Raw genomic sequence first — 19,570 nt, 5'->3', positions numbered from 1 at the left:
CATCCAAACGGCCAACAGACACATGAAAAGGTGCTCAACATCCCTCGGCACCAGGGAAATACAAATCAAAAACACAATGAGAAAACACCTCACACCAGCCAGAACGGCTAAAATTAACAAGTCAGAAAATGACAGATGTTGGTGAGGACACAAAGCAAGGGGAACTCTCTTACACCAATGATGGGAATGCAAGCTGGTGCAGCCGCTCTGGAAATGGTATGGAGGTTCCTCCAAAAGTTGAAAATAGAACCACCCTACAACCCAGCAATTGCACTACAGAGGGTATTTACCCCAAAGATAAAAATGTAGTGACCCGAAGGGACACTCTGCACCCCAGTGTTTATAGCAGCAATGTCCACAATAGCCAAACTATGGAAAGGGCCTAAATGTCCAACAACAGATGAATGGATAAAGAAGATGTGGTCTATATATACAATGGAATACCATTGTATATAAAAAAAATGAAATCTTTCCATTTGCAAGGACGTGGATGGAACTAGAGAGTATTATGCTAAGCAAAATAAGCCAATCAGAGGAAGACAATTATCATATCATCTCACTGATATGTGGAATTTAAGAAACAAAACAAAGGATCATAGGGGAAGAGTGGAAAAAAACAAGACAAAACCAGACAGGGAAGCAAACCATAAGAGACTCTTAGTCATAGGAAACAAACTGTGGTTCCCTGTAAGGGGGAGCGGAGGAAGGATGCAGTAACTGGGTGATGGACACTAAGGAGGGTATGTGATGTAATGACCACTGGGTATTATATAAGACTGCTGAATTATAGACCTATACCTCTGAAACCAATAATACATTATACATTAACTAAATTTAAAAAAAAATTTTTAATGGTTAAAAAAAAACTGCACAATCGTAAAAGGAAAAATGTATAAGGATATGCATTTAAGTGTCTTCCAATTAAAAAAATAAAAATAAAAACCTAAAAAAAAATGTTCACCAAAAGAGGGCTGTTTAAATAAATTACAGAACTATTTCTTAAACTTGCCTGATTACTTGGGCACTTATTAAAAGTACAGATGACTCTGGTCCCTGGGAGAGTCTTATTCAGTAGGTTGAGGTTGGGTTATTGAGATGGGTCATATTTTTAAAGAGCATCTACTACAATTTTCACAGTCAAGATAGTTTGGATACCCCAGTAATTATGGTGATTATATATACAATGTTATACCATTCAGACATTTATGTGAGAAAGACATGCAAATCATATTGCTACATGAGGAGAAAAAGACAAGTTATAAAACACATGTACCATTTGGTTCTTTTCATACAAAATATTTAACTACACATGTGTATACATATTTCACCAGAGCACTCACTTTCAAAGAGGCAGAGGTTCCACAATTATTTAGAATCTTACTGAACTATAAAGGATCCCAACTACACTAAAGAATTTATGTTCTGAGTTTCTATTATTAATATGAATATTACATCCCACAGGAATAGACGTAAGATCGAACACTATGTCACAGAGAAAAGTCTGGAATGATGGTCATCAAAATGATAATATAAGTTATTCCAATAGTAGTTCTGGTGATTTTCACCAGCTTTTTCCTAATATTCTATATTATTTTAATTTTTACTTATAATGAACATAGACAGTCTCAGAATTGGGAAGAAGAAAGCTGCTTATATGGGTAAAAGTTAAAATATTTTTAATCAAGTAATTTTACGATTATTAAATATATTTTATGAAATGGGAAAATCCAGGGATGCCTGGTGGCTAAGTCATTAAGCATCTGCCTTCAGCTCAGGTCATGATCCCAGAGCCCTGTATCGGGCTCCCTGCTCAGCAGGAAGCCTGCTTCTCCCTCTCCCATTCCTCCTGCTTATGTTCCCTCTCTGGCTGTCTCTCTCTATGTCAAATAAATAAATAAAATCTTTAAAGAAAAAAATGGAAAATTCTTACCAACTTTTAAAATTCAAATGTAAAAGTATAGTGCTTGATGTCAAAGGCATAATTCTCTTTAAACAAGAACTATTAGTTCATATAGCTGAAGAGCCAAGGGAAAACGTGATATGTTGTATCACATAATTAAAATTCAATTGACAATTAAAAGAATAAAATAAAAGTAGTCTTTTTCAACAAGAACTATTTTTTTCAACCACAAGGAGAAAAAAATATTAAGATTTAATTTTGTTTACTTATTCCCATAGCCAAGACAATGATCAAGTGAGAGTAAGTGAAGGTAAGAGATAAATAAAATTTAACATCCTAATAAGACACTGGATTATTTCCTTTATATATCAATGATACCTCAAAAAAAATCTTTAAAAAACTAGATTATAAGTTTCCCATTGACTTAATAAAAATACACATTTAGGGGAGCCTTTAGTCGGTTTAGTGTTCAACTCCTGATTTCGGCTCGGGTCATGATCTCAGGCTTGAGATTGGGCCCCACTTCGAGCCCACGCTTGACTGGATCCTGCTTAAGATTCTTTGTCTCCCTTCCCCTCTGACCCTCCCTACTCTGTTAAAAAAAAAAAAAAATTTTTTTTTACTTGCAAGAAAAAGAAAAATAGCAGGGTCTAACTTTAAAAAAAAAAAAAAAATATATATATATATATATATATATATATGACTTACCCCATCCAAGAGAGTATTTGATAAATGTATACGAAGATCTTTACGAAATGGAAATTCCAGATTTGAAACATGAAACACTGAATTATCTCTATCAATCATAAAAACTTCATTTGTGCCATCAATCAACATCATATACCTGTAGATTAAACATTAAAAAGATAACATTAATAGTATAATTCAAGTGAAGGATCCTAAGAAATAAATTACTTTTCCTTGGGCTTAAAATAACTACACAGAATAATGTTCACTGGAGTCTCCTAACCCCAACAATTATCATTCAGATTAAAGTACCACAAATAACAAATACTTTTTTTTTTTAACAAATACTTTTTTAAAAGAATTTATTTTCCTATAAAAACACACAGGGTATAGATAATCAAAGTTTTTTATGCAGACAATGTGATGTTGAAGTACAATCTTATGACCTACCTTAGGCAAGAATAGTTCTCTAATTTTTTAGATCTTAAACATCAATGTTTATAAAACACACATACACTTATATGCAATTATTGCATTTTATTAGCCCAACAACTTTATGAATTAGTTATTACTCTCCACTTTGCAGTAGGAAAAAAGAGAAAGTAACTGCCTGGCAAATGGATGGACTTCAAATTATCTAATGCTCTTTCTACCACACTACAGTTAGCAAAAGAGCTAACCTCTCTCTCTGAATCAAGATTATAATATAGCCAGATGTCACCATTTCAAGTACAATTCTCATTCATTCCTATAAAATTAAAATTTTTAAAACATATTAAACACAAAGCATTTTAAATATTCCTGAGAATTTTTATCAGCCCTTATCTTCTTAGACCCAATCAATTTATGGGGAGGGTTATATACTTTAAAATGCATCATTCCCTCAAATGGTCAAGTTACTGTCACTGCTTCCCCATCAGTGGATCACCAAGAATGGAGCTGTACTTCACGCAGTACATATATAAATAAAGTCCAAATGGATTCAAGCTGAGGAAATTACAGATGAATAGGCTATGCTACCAAACGAATAATGGCAAGATTGGGGGTGAAAAGATGATACCAGGTAATGAGAAAAAATTGACAGGAATGAGTAAGAAAGTTAAAAGGCATAAAACCCAAAAGAACGGAATTTTATTTTAAGTTGTTCTTACTTGCTGATAATTGAAAGAATGGAGGAATAAAAGTCTGGATGTAGCACTGAAAATGGAGAAGGCTGACCAGTCTTGCCCAACCTTGGGCCCACAAGGTATTTCAGAAAAAAAAAAAGCAACAACTGAAAGATGTACCTCAGTCAAGTTAAGGCCAGGGAGTAGAAGAAACATTAAATGAAACATTAAATGAAGAGATGGAAGTTAACAAGCAGAGGCTAATGTAACAGGGGATGATTTATTTGGCATAAACAAGTGTTCTAAAGAGCAAATAGACATGTTTAGAACAGGAGAGGAGAAATGGGAGAGCTGATTAAGGTACAAGAAGTATGTGACAAACAGTTTGAAGAGCAGCAAAGAAGCCCAAAAGAGCTTACATCTGGGGATTAAATTGGAAGCATGCTGTTACTAGTGTTTTCAAAATAATTAGTCCCAGCAGGTCCCTGGGGAGAAGGTGGAGAGCTCAGGCCCTTGCTACATATTGAAACAGTGGTAGCCTTAGTAGGTGTGGGTCCTGGAGAGTCAGGTTACACTAGGAAAAATATAATCAGCCTCAGTCTAGAATGACTGTGCCTCTGAGAGACTCCTAGACCTACTGCCAGGTCAGCAGGCAGGCAGACAACAGAAATACTTAGCCCCTGAAGCATTCCTGCATGTACTTTTCAAAAGCAGCAACTCTAGGAGGATAGGGAAGATCTCTTGGAAGAAGTTAGCCTTCCCCTGGATTGTGTTTCAAAGAAAAGTTAAATCAACATAAGAGAGGTGAAATAAAAAGCAATTGTGATATCTTCTGCAAAAATGTTACTGAAGACATAATCCATCAAGTTGTTCACCGACTTAGGCCAGCAATTTGCAAAGCTTAATATTTACTTTAGAAAGCATTTAATGGCAAAATGAATTAACAAAACTATCTTTCTCTTAGAAAGTCAAGATACGTGTTAAGAATACTTAAGGTTATGAGAAAACATGTAAGAAGTTTCTTTATGACAACAAAAAGACATCCAAATTAGTAAATAAGTAAAACTTTCATTATTTGCAGATGGCATGATACTCCGTAGAAAACCCACCAAAAAACTACTGGAACTGATAAGTATACTCTAAAACACTGATGAAAGAAGCAAGCTACAGATTTAATACTACACCTAGCAAAATACCAATGTCATTTTTCACAGAACTACAACAAATAATCCTAAAACTTGTATGGGGACCCCAAATAGCCAAAACAATCTTGAAAAAGAAAAACAAACCTTGAGGCATCACAATTCCAGACTTCCAGTCACAGTACAAAGCTGCACTAATCAAAACATGGTACTGGCACAAAAACAGACACATAGATTAATGGAACAGAACAGAAAACCCAGAAACAAACCCACAATTTATATGGTCAATTAATTTATAACAAAAGAGACAAGAATATGCAATGGGTGATAGACAGTCTCTTCAACAAAGGTGTTGGGAAAACTGGACAGCTACATGCAAAAGAATGAAACTGGACCACTTCCTTATACCATACACAAAAATAAATTTGAAATCAATGAGAGACCTAAATGTGAGACAGGAAATCATCAAAACCTTAAAAGAGCATAGGCAGCAATTTCTCTGACATTGGCCATAGCAACATTTTTCTAGATAAGTCTCCTAAGGCAAAGGGAAAAAAGCAAAAATAAACTATTGTGACTGCATCAAAATAAAAAGCTTCTTCACAGTGAAGGAAACAATCAACAAAACTAAAAGACAACCTACTGAATGGGAGAAGATATTTGCAAATGACATAACTGATAAAGAGCTAATATCCAAGATATATAAAAAACGTACACAATTCAACACCCAAAAAATAAATAATCCTTAAAAATGGGCAGAAGGCTTGAACAGACATTTCTTCAAACAAGACATACAATGGCTAACAAACATACAAAAAGGTGCTCAAGATCACTCATCATGAGGGAAATGCAAATCAAAACTACAATGAAATATCACCTCACACTTAATCAGAATGGCTAAAACAACACAAGAAACAACGTTGGCAAGGATATGGAGAAAGAGGAATCTTCTTGCACTGCTGATGGGAATGCAAACTGTGCAGCTGCTCCAGAAAATAGCACGGACGTTCCACAAAAAATTAAAAATAGAACTACTCTACAATCCAGTAATGCACTACTGGGTATTTACCCAAAGAATACAAAACCCTAAGCCTAAAGGATGCATGCACCCCAATGTTTACTGAAGCATTATTTACAAGAGCCAAATTATGGAAGCAGATCAAGAGTCCACTGAAACATGAATGAATAAAGAAGATGTGGTATATATATATACACATACATGTATATATATAGATACATATATCTATATATATACTGGGAAAATACTCAGCCATAAAAAAAGAATGAAATCTTGCCATCGCAACATCTTGGATGGAGCAAGACAGTATATAATGCTAAGTGAAATAAGTCTGATGTCAGAGAAAGACATATATCATGATTTCATTCATATGTGGAATTTAAAAAAGCAAAACAAAAAAAGGGGGGTGAGAGAGAGATAAATCAAAAACAGACACTTAACTATAGAGAACAAAAGGATGGTTGCCAGAGGGAAAGTGGATGAAGTGATGGGTGAAACAGGGATGGGGATAAAAGTACACGTGGGGCGCCTGGGTGGCTTAGTGGGTTAAAGCCTCTGCTTTCGGCTCAGGTCATGATCCCAGGGTCCTGGGATCGAGCCCTACATCGGGCTCTCTGCTTGGCAAGGAGCCTGCTTCCCACTCTCTCTCTTTCTCTCTCTCTCTCTCGCTGCCTGCCTCTCTGGCTACTTGTGATCTCTCTCTCTGTCAAATAAATAAATAAAATCTTTTTAAAAAATAAATAAATAAAGAGTACACTTAACCATAATGAACACTGAGTAATATATAGAATTGTTGAATCACTATAATGTACACCTGAGACTAATATAACACTGTATGTTAACTACACTGGAATTAAAATTTTAAAAACTTTTAACAAAAGAAAAAAGAAAAAGAGAAGTCTCTTTATCTTATTTAGCCCATTATCTTCAAACTTAATCCTGATACCTGTTAGTATTCAGCAGAATTAGTGCTCTACATTCACAGTTTTAGGACAGCTGAATTAGGCTAATACATTTTAAAATTCAAAAAAAGAAATGCTCTTCTGCTCACATGATGACAAAAATTATATTTCCCTTTTCACTGGCTGCTCAGAAGCTCAGAATTAAATATAATGCTGAAACTGAATAAATATTCAATCCCAAGGTGTGGCATAGTTGTTTTTCCTACCATAACTGTTTATTTCATATTCATACTTTAACATATTATATATAGGACATATTTCATATATATATATATATATCTTACTATCAAAACTTTCTTTTTACTTCAAGTAGAATATTAAAGAAAATACTGTCCAAGTACACTTACTGTAAACATTTTTTTAAGGTTTTATTTATTTGAGAGAGAGTGTGAACACAAACAGCAGGGAGGGTAGAGGGAATGAGAGAAGCAGACCCCACTGAGCAGGAAGCATGATGTTGGGCTGGATTCTAGGACCCCAGTATCATGACCTGAGCCAAAGACAGACTCTTAACCAACTGAGCCACCCAGGTGCCCCTACTGTAAAAATATTTAAAAAGATCAAGGAGAAAAAAGGCTTTAGAAGATAGAATTCAATGTAAAGGATTGCTCGTGGGAAACACAGCTTCTAACTGCAGAGATAGCAATTGGTATTCAGGGATTCTTCTACACATTTAAATTTTCAGGCTTTGGAACAAAAGTTTGTGGGATATGATTTTTTGGTTTCAACTCCAGTTATTCCAAATCATGTGTTCTTTTATTATATGATATCTATGAAAAATCAGGATTTTTTCATGTTAGGGAGAGAAGATAAGGAAGGTAAAAATATTCCACATCACTCCAAAGTCTCTGAAAGAAGCCAGATGCTTTAAAAAAAAAAAGGTAACTATCCCATATACCATTATATGCTGGCAAGACACTAAACAAGTAACCTCAAGCATAGTTAAATATGGAAAAGGTGAAGGACATGACGCTACAGGAGCATACAAAAGGTGGAACCTGTCAGTGTGGAGATCGAGAAAGGTATCCCAGAAGGATTCTCGTGTAGCTGACAATAACAGCAGGTTATTATCACTTACTGCACAATGACTATACGGAGAGCAGTGTTCAGAGTACTTTACAGTTAACATTTAAGCCGTACAGTAACCCAATCATGTAGGTAAATCATCCCCATTTTCCAGGTGAGGAAACTGAAACATGTATTAAGTAACTTGCCTAAGATAGCCGGCAAAATAACAGAGTTGATATTAAAATCTAGGCAACAGCATATCTCTACAACCTCTATAGCATATTGCCTCCGGCCTGCCTTATGTGAGAGTTAACCACTGCTATGGGGTGGGAGGGTGAAGGAAAGGTAGGTGGGGCTGCTGATAATCAGAGCATGGTACAGTCTACCAGGTGCACTATCTTTTGAGACAAAAACTGAATGTGCGTGTTCTGGCAACTAAAAAAAAAAAATTCTGAATACTGAAGCATAAAGAGAAAAAGAGGGAGGGTGCCTGGGTGGCTCAGTTGGTTAAGTTGATTAAGCAACCAACTCCTGATTTCAGGTCAGGTTGTGGGGCTCCATGCTGGGTGTAGAGCCTGCTTAAGATTCTCTATTTCCTCTGCCCCTACCCACCTCTAAGAAGGGGGGGGGGGGGGCGCATAGCATGGCTTGAGACTAGAGAAGTAGTTTCAAACTTAATTTTAGTTTCAAACAGAATCTTCGAAAATGGAAAACCTCTTGAATGAGACAAACAGAAACCATATGGGTAATTCAAACACTGATTTAATACAGGAACCTGGTTACACAGATACTGAAAAGCTGAAAAGGTAAAAAGGGAAGGCTAAGGGAATCAAGAGATTAATAACTGCAGGAAGTACTACCACCACCAAAGAGCTGGGGGAACAAAATGGAAGAGGAGTGTTATGAAAAGCTAGATGCCTGGAGGAAGGGTATTATAGGGCTATGCCTGGAAGAGAGGAGGAGGTCCATGGAGTTTGGTGTTCAAACCTCTAAGGAGTTGGAAACACATGGTTGACACCTTGGCCTCCAAGGACAGGAACCCTGCAACTCAAGTTTGAATCCCTATGGAGGAGGCACAGGCAAGAGGGTGCTCGAACTGCTAAGGGGACACAGCCCAGTGGAGGTGGGGGAGGAAGAGATGCAAGTAGCACTCCATCTACCTAGAATGCACAGCCCAGAAACTGGTACCTGGGAGAGGGAGCAGCAAGGCTGGCGCTGGGAGTGCCAAAAGAAGCTGGAGAACGAAGCAATGGTTATCGTTGACTGCTGGAGGTATGAAGAAACTAGAAACAGAAGTCCTTTCTCTTACCTCCCAAATGCCCCCCAAGGGTCACAGTGGTAAAATCCAATAGGAAGCAAGCTGGCAACAGAGAAATGCAGTTTGCAGAGTCCTAGTCTGCCATCATGGTTTAAAACGGTCAACCAGAGCTGAGAAATGATAGGTAAATAAAAGGCAGACCACTGAAGCATAATCTGACACACATTTTTTAAAGTTCACTCCCACATAACGTAGAGTCCTACAGGGTAGGAACCAATGTGTAGACCAGAGATATTATGAAGCTTCTTTCCTATACCAATGGGACTACAAGCTGCAAAGATGACTTAGAGATAACTGTATAAACTCACAGTATTTAAGAGGCAGACTGACAACTCGCCAGCAGGGAAATACAAATCAAAACCACAGTGAGATACCACCTCACATCAGTCAGAATGACTAAAATTAACAAGTCAGGAAGTGACAAGTGCTGGCGAGGATGCGGAGAAAGGGGAACCCTCCTACACTATTGGTGGGAATGCAAGCTGGTGCAGCCACTATGGAAAACAGTATGGAGGGCCCTCAAAAAGTTGAAAATAAAACTACCCTGGGGCACCTGGGTGGCTCAGTGCGTTAAGCCGCTGCCTTCGGCCCGGGTCATGATCTCAGGGTCCTGGGATCGAGTCCCGCATCGGGCTCTCCGCTCAGCGGGGAGCCTGCTTCCCTCTCTCTCTCTCTCTGCCTGCCTCTCTGTCTACTTGTGATCTCTCTCTGTCAAATAAATAAATAAAATCTTTAAAAAAAAAAAAAAAAAACAAAAACTACCCTGACCCAGCAACTGCACTACTAGGTATTTAACCCAAAGATACAAATGTAGTGATCCAAAGGGGCACCTGCACGCCAATGTTCATAGCAGCAATGTCCACAATAGCCAAACTATGGAAAGAACCTCCAACAGATGTCCACCAACAGATGAATGAATAAAGATGATGTGGTATCTATACACAATGGAATACTACGCAGCCATCAAAAAAATGAAATCTTGCCATTTGCAACAATGTGGATAGAACTAGAGGGTATTATGCTAAGCAAAATAAGTCAATCAGAAAAAGACAATTATCATATGTATCTCTGATAGGAGAAATTTGAGAGGCAGGGCGAGGGGCTGAGGGGGTAAGGGAGGGGAAAAAATGAAAGATGGGACCGGGGAGGGAGATAAACCATAAGAGACTCTTAATCTCAAGAAACAATTGAGGGTTGCTGGGGGGTACCAGAGATAGGGTGGCTGGGTTATGGACACTGGGGAGGGTATGTGCCACGGTGAGTGCTGTGAATTGTTTAAGATTGATGATTCACAGACCTGTACCCCTGAAGCAAACAATACATTCAAAAAAATAAATAATACAAAAAAAAAAGAGAGAGGCAGATTGAGAGAACAATATGCTATTGATTAGATATGGGACTGAAAGAATAGAAGTCAAGGATGACTTCCCATCTGGCATAAGTAACTGGGTGTACCTCATCTACTGAGCCATGAAGCATTTAAGGAGGAAGGAGTAACGGTTTGGATTGGCCAAAGTGACAGATATCATTTTAAATATAGATACGGAAATTTTCGTTTCCATAATGAAAATCAAAAGCCCTCTCCTGGAATAGCTGAAAAATTATTCAGAGCAACAGCAGAGTCACTGTCAGCAAGTGTCAGCAGTGGCTTCCTACTCAAAGTGTTCCTGTGCCTGATCTTGGCTCTGGTCCTTCATACCTGGCTGCCCTTGATTCCTATCCATTTTCCCAGACTAGTTCTAAGTATTCTTTTTTTTTTTTTTTTTTTAAGATTTTATTTGTTTATTTGACAGAGAGAGAGATCACAAGTAGGCAGAGCAACAGGCAGAGGCAGAGGAGGGCAGGGAGCAGGCTTTCTGCTGAGCAGAGAGCCCAATGTAGGGCTCAATCCCAGGACCTGAGATCATAACCTGAGCCAACGGCAGAGGCTTAAACCACTGAGCCATCCAGGCACCCCTGGTTCTAAGTATTCTTTCCTTAAAATAGCCAAAGTTAATTTCTACTGCCTACAGTCAATGTAATACTAATAGATATGCTGGTGCTTTTTTTTTCCTTTTTGCCCACTATATAACACGTAAATTCAACCTCACTGTTATGTTCCCCAACATACTCTTAATATCAAGGTTTACATGATACTAGCTAGCTCTTTATAATTTCATGCCAAGAGACATGCTGTCTATTTCCTGTCCTTTAACAGAGATAAGTGTATAACATTAAGTCCAGAGTTTACTTTCTCTTTGTATCTTTTCTCTCATAAGAACGCATGGCCAAACCTCTATAACAACTATATTCCTTCTCATCTCTATTACCAAAAGAATTGCCACACAAGTACCTGAAACCTAATTCTCAAGGTTATAAAACTATATAGAAAAAATTCAGTTATACTATAATTTCTTACATAGAAAATTCAGTGCAGAGCCACTTCCCCAGATACAATTATAAACCTGCCTGACATAACAGCAGGTGGTCAGCCTCTGCCCCCGACCAACCAACACCTGTCACACCTTATTCTAAAAACAATACAAGAACAACTGACTTGCCAAACACCAGCTTTCTTCCTTCCTTCCCCATGGGGACTAACGCACACTTTGCCTTTTTCGCTCACTAGCTCACCACTCAGTAAATTTTATCTATGGTAATCTCTTTTGCAAAGTATATCCATGTCTCCTTTAGCCCAATTTTTTCCTCTTTCTTTCAACTCCTAAAAAAAATTATATTACATCTATTTTACAAAAAAATTTTTAATAAAAGACATTTTCCTCTTTCTCACCTCATGAACTTATGGTTCCATTAATGAACCGAAGAAAACTCTGATCAAGGCTAGTGACAAATCTGTATCAAGCAAAATTTAAAAGTTGTTAAGATTTTAATCCACCTACACAAAATAATCAGTGTCACAGAGTCCCCTTCACAATCTCCATCATACTCTCACTATACTCCTCATCCTGTAAAAAGCAAATCGGTTTTCCCCAACAGAACTTTTAAACTAGTCAAAATAGTGTTTTTTTTATAAGCTTCTCGCATTTGTTCCAATTATAGTTTGGTTAGTTACCAGTGTTAGAACAGTACCTTTTATCATTTTTCACAGCTGAAATACAGTAATGGAGGTACCTTAGGAATTAAGCAAACTTAGTAGCCTTGGTTGGCAACCCAACCACCATTTAGACTAGAATTCTATAGAAACACAGCCTAAAGTCTGCCAAAGTTAGTTCAGGAATCTCAGAGAAAGACTTCTGATGAGTTTCAGAATCACTGTTTGCATCACCTTCACAAAAGGAACAATATGTGATGATAAAACAATGTAATCCTACACAGGATCTTTACGTTCAAACTAATAGCTATTTACCTGTTTATGTGACAAAAGAACACTTCAACCCTTGAAAAGAAAAACTATTTGAAAGACAAGTACAGCTTTCCTTTATTTCATCTTCCAGAAATTCAAAAAATTCACATTAAGATCATTCTTATTTTCACATTAACAAATTAAAGAGAACACACATACATACAGTAATACCACCACCACCACCTAAATTTTTAAAAATTTCTGATTACTGTTAACAGTCACTGAAATGAAGATACAGTGCTAACATATTCTCTTCATCAAAAACTGTCCAAAAAAATTTTTTTAAGATTTTATTTGTTTATTTGATGGAGAGAGACACAAAGAGAGAGGGAACACAAACAGGGGCAGAGGGTGAGGTAGAAGCAGGCTTCCTGCTGAGCAGGAAATCAATGCAGGGCACAATCCCAGGACCCCCAGGATCATGACTGGAGCTGAAGAAAGATGCTAAACGACTGAGCCATCCAGGCACCCCAAAACCTATCAAAATTTTCATTTAGCATTATAAAAGACTCCAACCCAACAAGTAATTTTATTTTGATTTATTGATGTGACAAGCACAGCAGTCTTCTTTAAAAGAATTAGTTCTTTTTTAAATCCTATCACATCAATTTAAGGTCAAGAAACAGATATGATTAAGGTTCTGTGGTCTTAAATTCACTTTAAGTCCACAGCTTCATTCTATTAAGTGATCACTTACATACACACAACGTGTATTATTTAATTTTAAATTACAAAGCCCATTCACTTCCCCACCAATTTAATTGTCAAATTTGCCTAACCAGACTTTGATCTTCGAATATTAATTGTACGTTAAATGGCAAGCCAAAAGCATGCCACTGAATATTTAGACAACTTCCCAACATTTAAATGTCTTCTACCTAACCATTGCCATCTTTGTTTTACATGTTGCTTATACAGCAAATTTTCTACTATGTTCTGTTCTATCCTCTATCTTCTTTTGTTTAAGCTTGGTACTTGGTAAAACTTAGTCTATGGAAAAATCATCAAATGACTCTTTTTTTTTTTTAAATTAAGGTAATTCATCACAAGTACATTGTGAAGACCTGATGATATCTACCATTAAAAAAAAAAAATCAGATTCTCCAAGATTTCTCATTAAAATATGTGTGCTTATTTCTATTAACAGATATTAATAATTTTCAAATACAGATATTTCTGTTTCAAGACACCCCCTTCAACCAGCAAGATTCAGAGTATTGGGCAAAGCTTAAATATCAACACTATAAAAGTTGGGCAAGGTCTAAGGCCCAGGGTCAGTTTCTAAATTCCTCCCTCCCATTCCACAGGATTAATGATATGTAATACAAATAACCAAGTGTATAATAAGATATAGAGCAAAGTTGTTGCACCCAACAATTAAAAATATAATTTAAACTGCTTACTTTGCTTACATGTGTCAATGGTACAAATGCTATCATGATGGACTTTGGGAAGCCTGTATTACCAGACTCAACAGTGCTTGCTATCGAGATCCCTAAAGAAAATAGGCAGATAGATTAGAAACAAAAATCTCGTCAAATAATGATTCTAACTGTCCAACTCCTAAGCATATGCTTAAACTTCAGATTTGCAACTTCTTTATCCCTTTCTGGTTGTGCCATCTTGTACTGCTCAGAAATTTGTGCATGCCTGTTTCTAAGCCTATTGAACTACTACACCACCTTATTCTAAAATACATGGAAGTTTACTATGGTAGTTAAGAACATTCACCCAAGACAGACTTCTTAGCTCTGTGATTTTGCACAAATCACTTGACTGCTCTAAGACTCGATTTCCTCATCAAAAGTGTCTACCTCTCAGGGTGCCTGGGTGGCTCAGTGGGTTAAAGCCTCTGCCTTTCGCTCAGGTCATGATCCCAGGGTCCTGGGATCGAGCCCCGCATCGGGCTCTCTGCTTGGCGGGGAGCCTGCTTCCTCCTCTCTCTCTGCCTGCCTCTCTCCCTACTTGTGATCTCTATCTGTCAAATAAATAAATAAAATCTTAAAAAAAAAAAAAAAAAAAAAAAAAAAGCCTCTGCCTTCGGCTTAGGTCATGATCCCAGGGTCCTGGGATCAAGCCCCACAGAGGGCTCTCTGCTCCTTGGGGAGCCTGCTTCCTCCTCTCTCTGCCAGCCTCTCTCTACTTGTGATCTGTCTGTCAAATAAATAAATAAAATCTTAAAAAAGGGGGGGGCACCTGGGTGGCTCAGTGGTTTAAGCCTCTGCCTTCGGCTCGGGTCATGATCTCAGGGTCCTGGGATCGAGCCCCGCATCAGGCTCTCTGCTCAGTGAGGAGCCTGTTTCTCCCTCTCTCTCTGCCTGCCTCTCTGCCTACTTGTGACCTCTCTCTCTGTCAAATAAATAAATAAAATATTTTTTTAAAAAGTGTCTACCTCTCAAGAGGTAAAGAAAGAATTAAATGAGGTAGTACACCTATATTCATTTCATGGCAGAATTATTCACAAATGCTTAATTGTGTAAGCAACCCAAGTTCCATTTACAGATGAATGGATACGAAAATGTGGTATACACTGGAATATTATTTAGCCTTTAAAAAGGAAACTCTGATATATGGTACAATATAAATAAACTTCAAGGACATTATGCTAAGGATATATGTCAATCACAAAAAGACAAAATAATGCATGACTCCACTTTTATGAGGTACCTAGAGTGATAAAAGTCAGAGAAACAGAAAGTAGAATGGTGGTTGCTAGGAGCTGGGGGAAGAGGGGAGTGGAAAACTATCATTTAATGGATACAGAATTTTAGTTTTGCATAATGAAAAGAGTTCTAGAGACGAAAGGTAGTGATGTTTGCACATTATGAATGTATTTAATACCACTGATTTTAAAAATGGTTAAGATGGTAAATTTTATGTTACATATATTTTACCACAATAAAAATCATTTTTAAAAAAGAGAAAGAACTAAGGTTCCTGGGTAGCTTAGTTGGTTAAGCATCTACCTTTAGCTAACGTCATGATCCTGGGTCCTAGGACTGAGCCCTACATCAGAGTCTGCTCAACAAGGAGTCTTCTTGTCCCTCTCCCTCTGCCCCTCCCCATGCCACTCATGCCACACTCTTTCTTTTTCTCTCAAATAAATAAATAAAGCCCCTAAAAAAAAAAAGAAAGAAAGAAAAGAAGAAGAGAATTAAGCAAGTTACCATATAAATGGTTAAGAACAGTGCTTGGCCCATGGTAATAAAATGTCAGCTACTGGGGCACCTAGGTGACCCAGTCAGTTAAGCATCCAACTCTTGGTTTCAACTTAGGTCACAATCTCAGGGTTGTGAGATCAGCCCCACGTTGGGCTCTGCCCTCAGTGTGGAGTCTGCTTAACATTCTTTCTCTCCATTTCCCTCTGTCCCTTCCCCAGCTTGCATGTTCTCTCTTTAAAATAAATAAATAAAATCTTTTTTTTTAAATGTCAGCTATTGTTATTATGTCTAAGGAAATATAGTATCTAAAACTGGGTATCATTATTATTAATGTTAAAACTAGTATTTTATAGAATCCAAAAAAGAATTGAGGTTATTGACAAAACAAACCTTGGATAGGCCAGAAAAGATTAGTTTAAAAACTTTGTAGACAGGAAAAAAGACAACCCTTCTAAGGAGAGAAGTGAGAAATGAATAAACGCACAAACTCTGAAATGTAAAATAAATAAATATAGGTTACCCACAGCCCACAAACTCAAGCTTATCAGCATATTTACACAAAGGCAGACAGCAACTACAATAGTTATTTAATTCATTTTTTCATGAATAGGTGTCACCCAGTTTGGTTTTTTTTCCAAAGATTTTATTTATTTATTTGACAGACAGAGATTTCAAGTAGGCAGAGAAGCAGGCAGAGAGAGAGAAGAGGAAGCAGGCTCCCTGCTGAGCAGAGAACCCCATGCGGGGCTCGATCCCAGGACCCTGGGATCATGACCTGAGCTGAAGGTAGAGGCTTTAACCCACTGAGCCACCCAGGCGCCCCTCACCCAGTTTTATAAAATCAGAAGGTGTACTACCTGAGTGAGCAAGAACTCAAATTAAAATCCTGAATCAGGTGGATCTCTCAATCTGTCTAGGAACTTGTTCTCAAAACACTAGAATGATAAAAACAAGCCTGAGCCTAAAATACTGCACTGTATTTAAACAGTCTCATAAGATTTACTGACAATAATGGTACATATAAATATACAATAACTCCAAAAGCTATTATATAAAATAGAAAAATCATGTTTGATTTTATAATATAGCTCATTAAAACAAAAATTAGTAACAGCATAAATTAAACTATAATTAACCTACTGAGGTTCATATGCCCCTTACCAATGCCCCTCACCAAAAAACATAATTATTATAAAATAAGAGCTGACTGATAAAGTCCTCTGCTAATGTACAAGTTTACAAAATCAACTAATTAACAGAGTTTAGGTAAATCCAACAGGTAGAATATCAAAGCATAACCTTCAACTAGTGAAAACTATCAAATCAGGGCCAGCAATATGCATCTTGCTAACTGCCATTTCAGTGGACTAGAGTATGTTCCCTCCTCCTTTCCACCAAACTATAAAGAAGTAGAAAATTATGGAATCTTAAAAGGGTGGAAGGGTTCTTACATCATCCCACTTCCCCCAAGCAGCAGGTGCACGTATGATAGCACACATACACACTTACCCCACCTCCAGCCCTGCAACAATCCTTATAGCACTTAAGGCGTAAGAAAAACCAGGCTGGATTCAAATGCAAGTAAAAACAAAAAGTACTGATACAGACACTACCATCTTATCTTATATTACCTCCTCCAGTTCATATATGTCTAAAAATAAAGTACATGATAATAGTCACTTTTCATTAACAGAAACATGATTTACACTTCTATAGCAAGAAGCTTCTACCTCAAAAACTAGATTTGAATTTAATATAGGTATTTTTAATACTTATTAAGTTCACTTAATTTTGTTTCTCAATGGTCACCTAAAGTACAAAATGTAAGCACTCCAAAACAGTAAGTGGACACAGACACAGCTGAAAAAAATCAATTTCTTCAAATCCTCAAAAGCGCGTCGGCGTTGGTGGTATAGTGGTGAGCATAGCTGCCTTCCAAATCCTCAAAAGCAATACAGTTAGAAGACAAAATCTTATGACACATCTTAAAGATTTAATATGAAAAAAGTTAGCTACTTATTAAAAATGAGCTGCCATTTAATTAAAAGTTTTTAAAATATTTCCTACACTAACAAATATGATTTTTTTTGTCATATTAAAAAATAAAAGCTCACCAACTGATAATTAAGTATAGGTTGTTGAACATCCTAAAAAAAGGATTAGAGTCCTGCTACTTAACCTGTCCTTAGACTAGTAGCACAGGCACTGCCGGGGGAACTTCTTGAAGATACAGAATCTTGGGCATCACCCCAGACTTACCTAATCAGAATTTACATTTTAACAAGATCCCCAGGTGATTCATATGCACAATAAATGATGTAAAATGCCGGGTTAAACAACTTCTAACCACCCTTAACAGTCAAATTGCAAACAAAAATAGAAAAGCCAAACAGTGTGTCATTCAAAGCCCTTATTTCTTTGTTGATCTTCTCCTTGGATGACCTGTTCATTGCTGTGAGTGGGGTGTTAAAGTCCCCTACTATTGGTTATTAATTGGTTTATATAATTGGCCGCTCCCACTCTGGGGGCATATTTACAGTTGTTATATCTTCTTGTTGGATAGACCCTGTAAGTATGATATAGTGTCCCTCTACATCTCTTACTACAGTCCTTGTTTTAAAATCTAATTTGTTAGGGCGCCTGGATGGCTCAGTGGGTTAAGCCACTGCCTTCGGCTCAGGTCATGATCTCAGGATCCTGGGATCGAGCCCCGCATCGGGCTTGCTGCTCAGCAGGAAGACAGCTTCCCCCTGCCCCTCTCTTTCTGCTTGCCTCTCTGCCTACTTGTGATTTCTCTCTGTGTCAAATAAATAAATAAAATCTTTAAAAAAATAAAATAAAATCTAATTTGTCTAATTATAATAATTGCTACCCTAGCTCTCTTTTGAGTTCCATAGTGTGGTAAATGGGTCTCCACCCCCTCACTTTCAGTCTGGAACATAAGAATGGTTCTTGCTTTTTTATCCAATCTAATACCCTGTCTTTTGGTTGGAGCATTCAGCCCAATTACATTCAGAGTAACTATTGAAAGATATGAATTTAGTGCCACTATATTGCCTGTAAAGTCCCTGCACCTCTGTAGATTGTCTCTGTTACTTTCTGGTCTATTTTGCTCTTAGGGTCTCTCTTCACTTACAGAATCCCCTTAATATATCTTGCAGGGCTGGGTCAGCAGTCACATATTCTTTCAGTTTCTGTCTGTCCTGGAAGCTCTTTATCTCTCCTTCCATTCTGAGTGATAGCCTTGCTGGATAAAGTATTATTCTTGGCTGCATGTTCTTCTCATTTAGTACCCTGAAAATGTCTTGCCAGCCCTTTCTGGCTTGCCAGGTCTTTGTGGATAGTTCTGATGTTATTCTGATGTTCCTCCCTCCATATGTAAGAAACCTCCTCTCCCTAGCCATCTTTATTGATTTGGGGAGACTTTTTGTTGATCTTTGGGATTTCTCTGCCTCCTGGACATGAATGCTTGCTTCCTTCACAAAATTAAGAAAGTTCTCAGCCACAATTTGCTCAAATATACCTTCTAGCCCTCTCTCTCTCCCCACCCCCTCTAGGATCTTGATAAATCTGACATTGTTCACTTCAAGGAGTAATTAAATTCTCAAAGCCTTTCTTCATGGGCTATTAGTTGTCCTTCTCTCTTTTCCTCAACTTCCTTTCTTTCCATCAGCCTGTCCTCTAGATCACTTATTCTCTCTTCTACCTCAGTGACCCTTGCTATTAGGGCATCCAATTTAGACTGCATCTCATTCATAGCATTTTTAAGTTTGGCCTTATTAGATCTCATTTCCCCCCTTAGAGATTCTGTATTGTCATTTATGCTTTTTTCAAGCCTAGCTATGAACTTTATAATTGTTATCCTGAATTTCCATCTCTGACATCTTACTTACAGCTGTATCAATTAGCTCTACGTCAGAGAACA

General features: G+C 37.4%; 1 protein-coding gene across 1 annotated transcript in view; it reads right to left on the bottom strand.

The window, feature by feature from the left end:
* Positions 1 to 19,570, bottom strand: part of RNGTT (RNA guanylyltransferase and 5'-phosphatase) — a 319,479-nt gene that overhangs the window by 228,797 nt on the left and 71,112 nt on the right. Inside the window, exon 9 of the mRNA XM_046006576.1 lies at positions 2,609 to 2,744. Within this exon, the coding sequence (XP_045862532.1) occupies positions 2,609 to 2,744 (136 nt within the window). The remainder of the gene's footprint in view (positions 1 to 2,608; positions 2,745 to 19,570) is intronic.

Source organism: Meles meles, chromosome 5, assembly GCF_922984935.1.
Source record: "Meles meles chromosome 5, mMelMel3.1 paternal haplotype, whole genome shotgun sequence".
Classification (NCBI taxonomy): domain Eukaryota; kingdom Metazoa; phylum Chordata; class Mammalia; order Carnivora; family Mustelidae; genus Meles; species Meles meles.
Note: the sequence above shows the minus strand (reverse complement) of the source record. Positions and strands in the feature narration are given on the sequence as shown.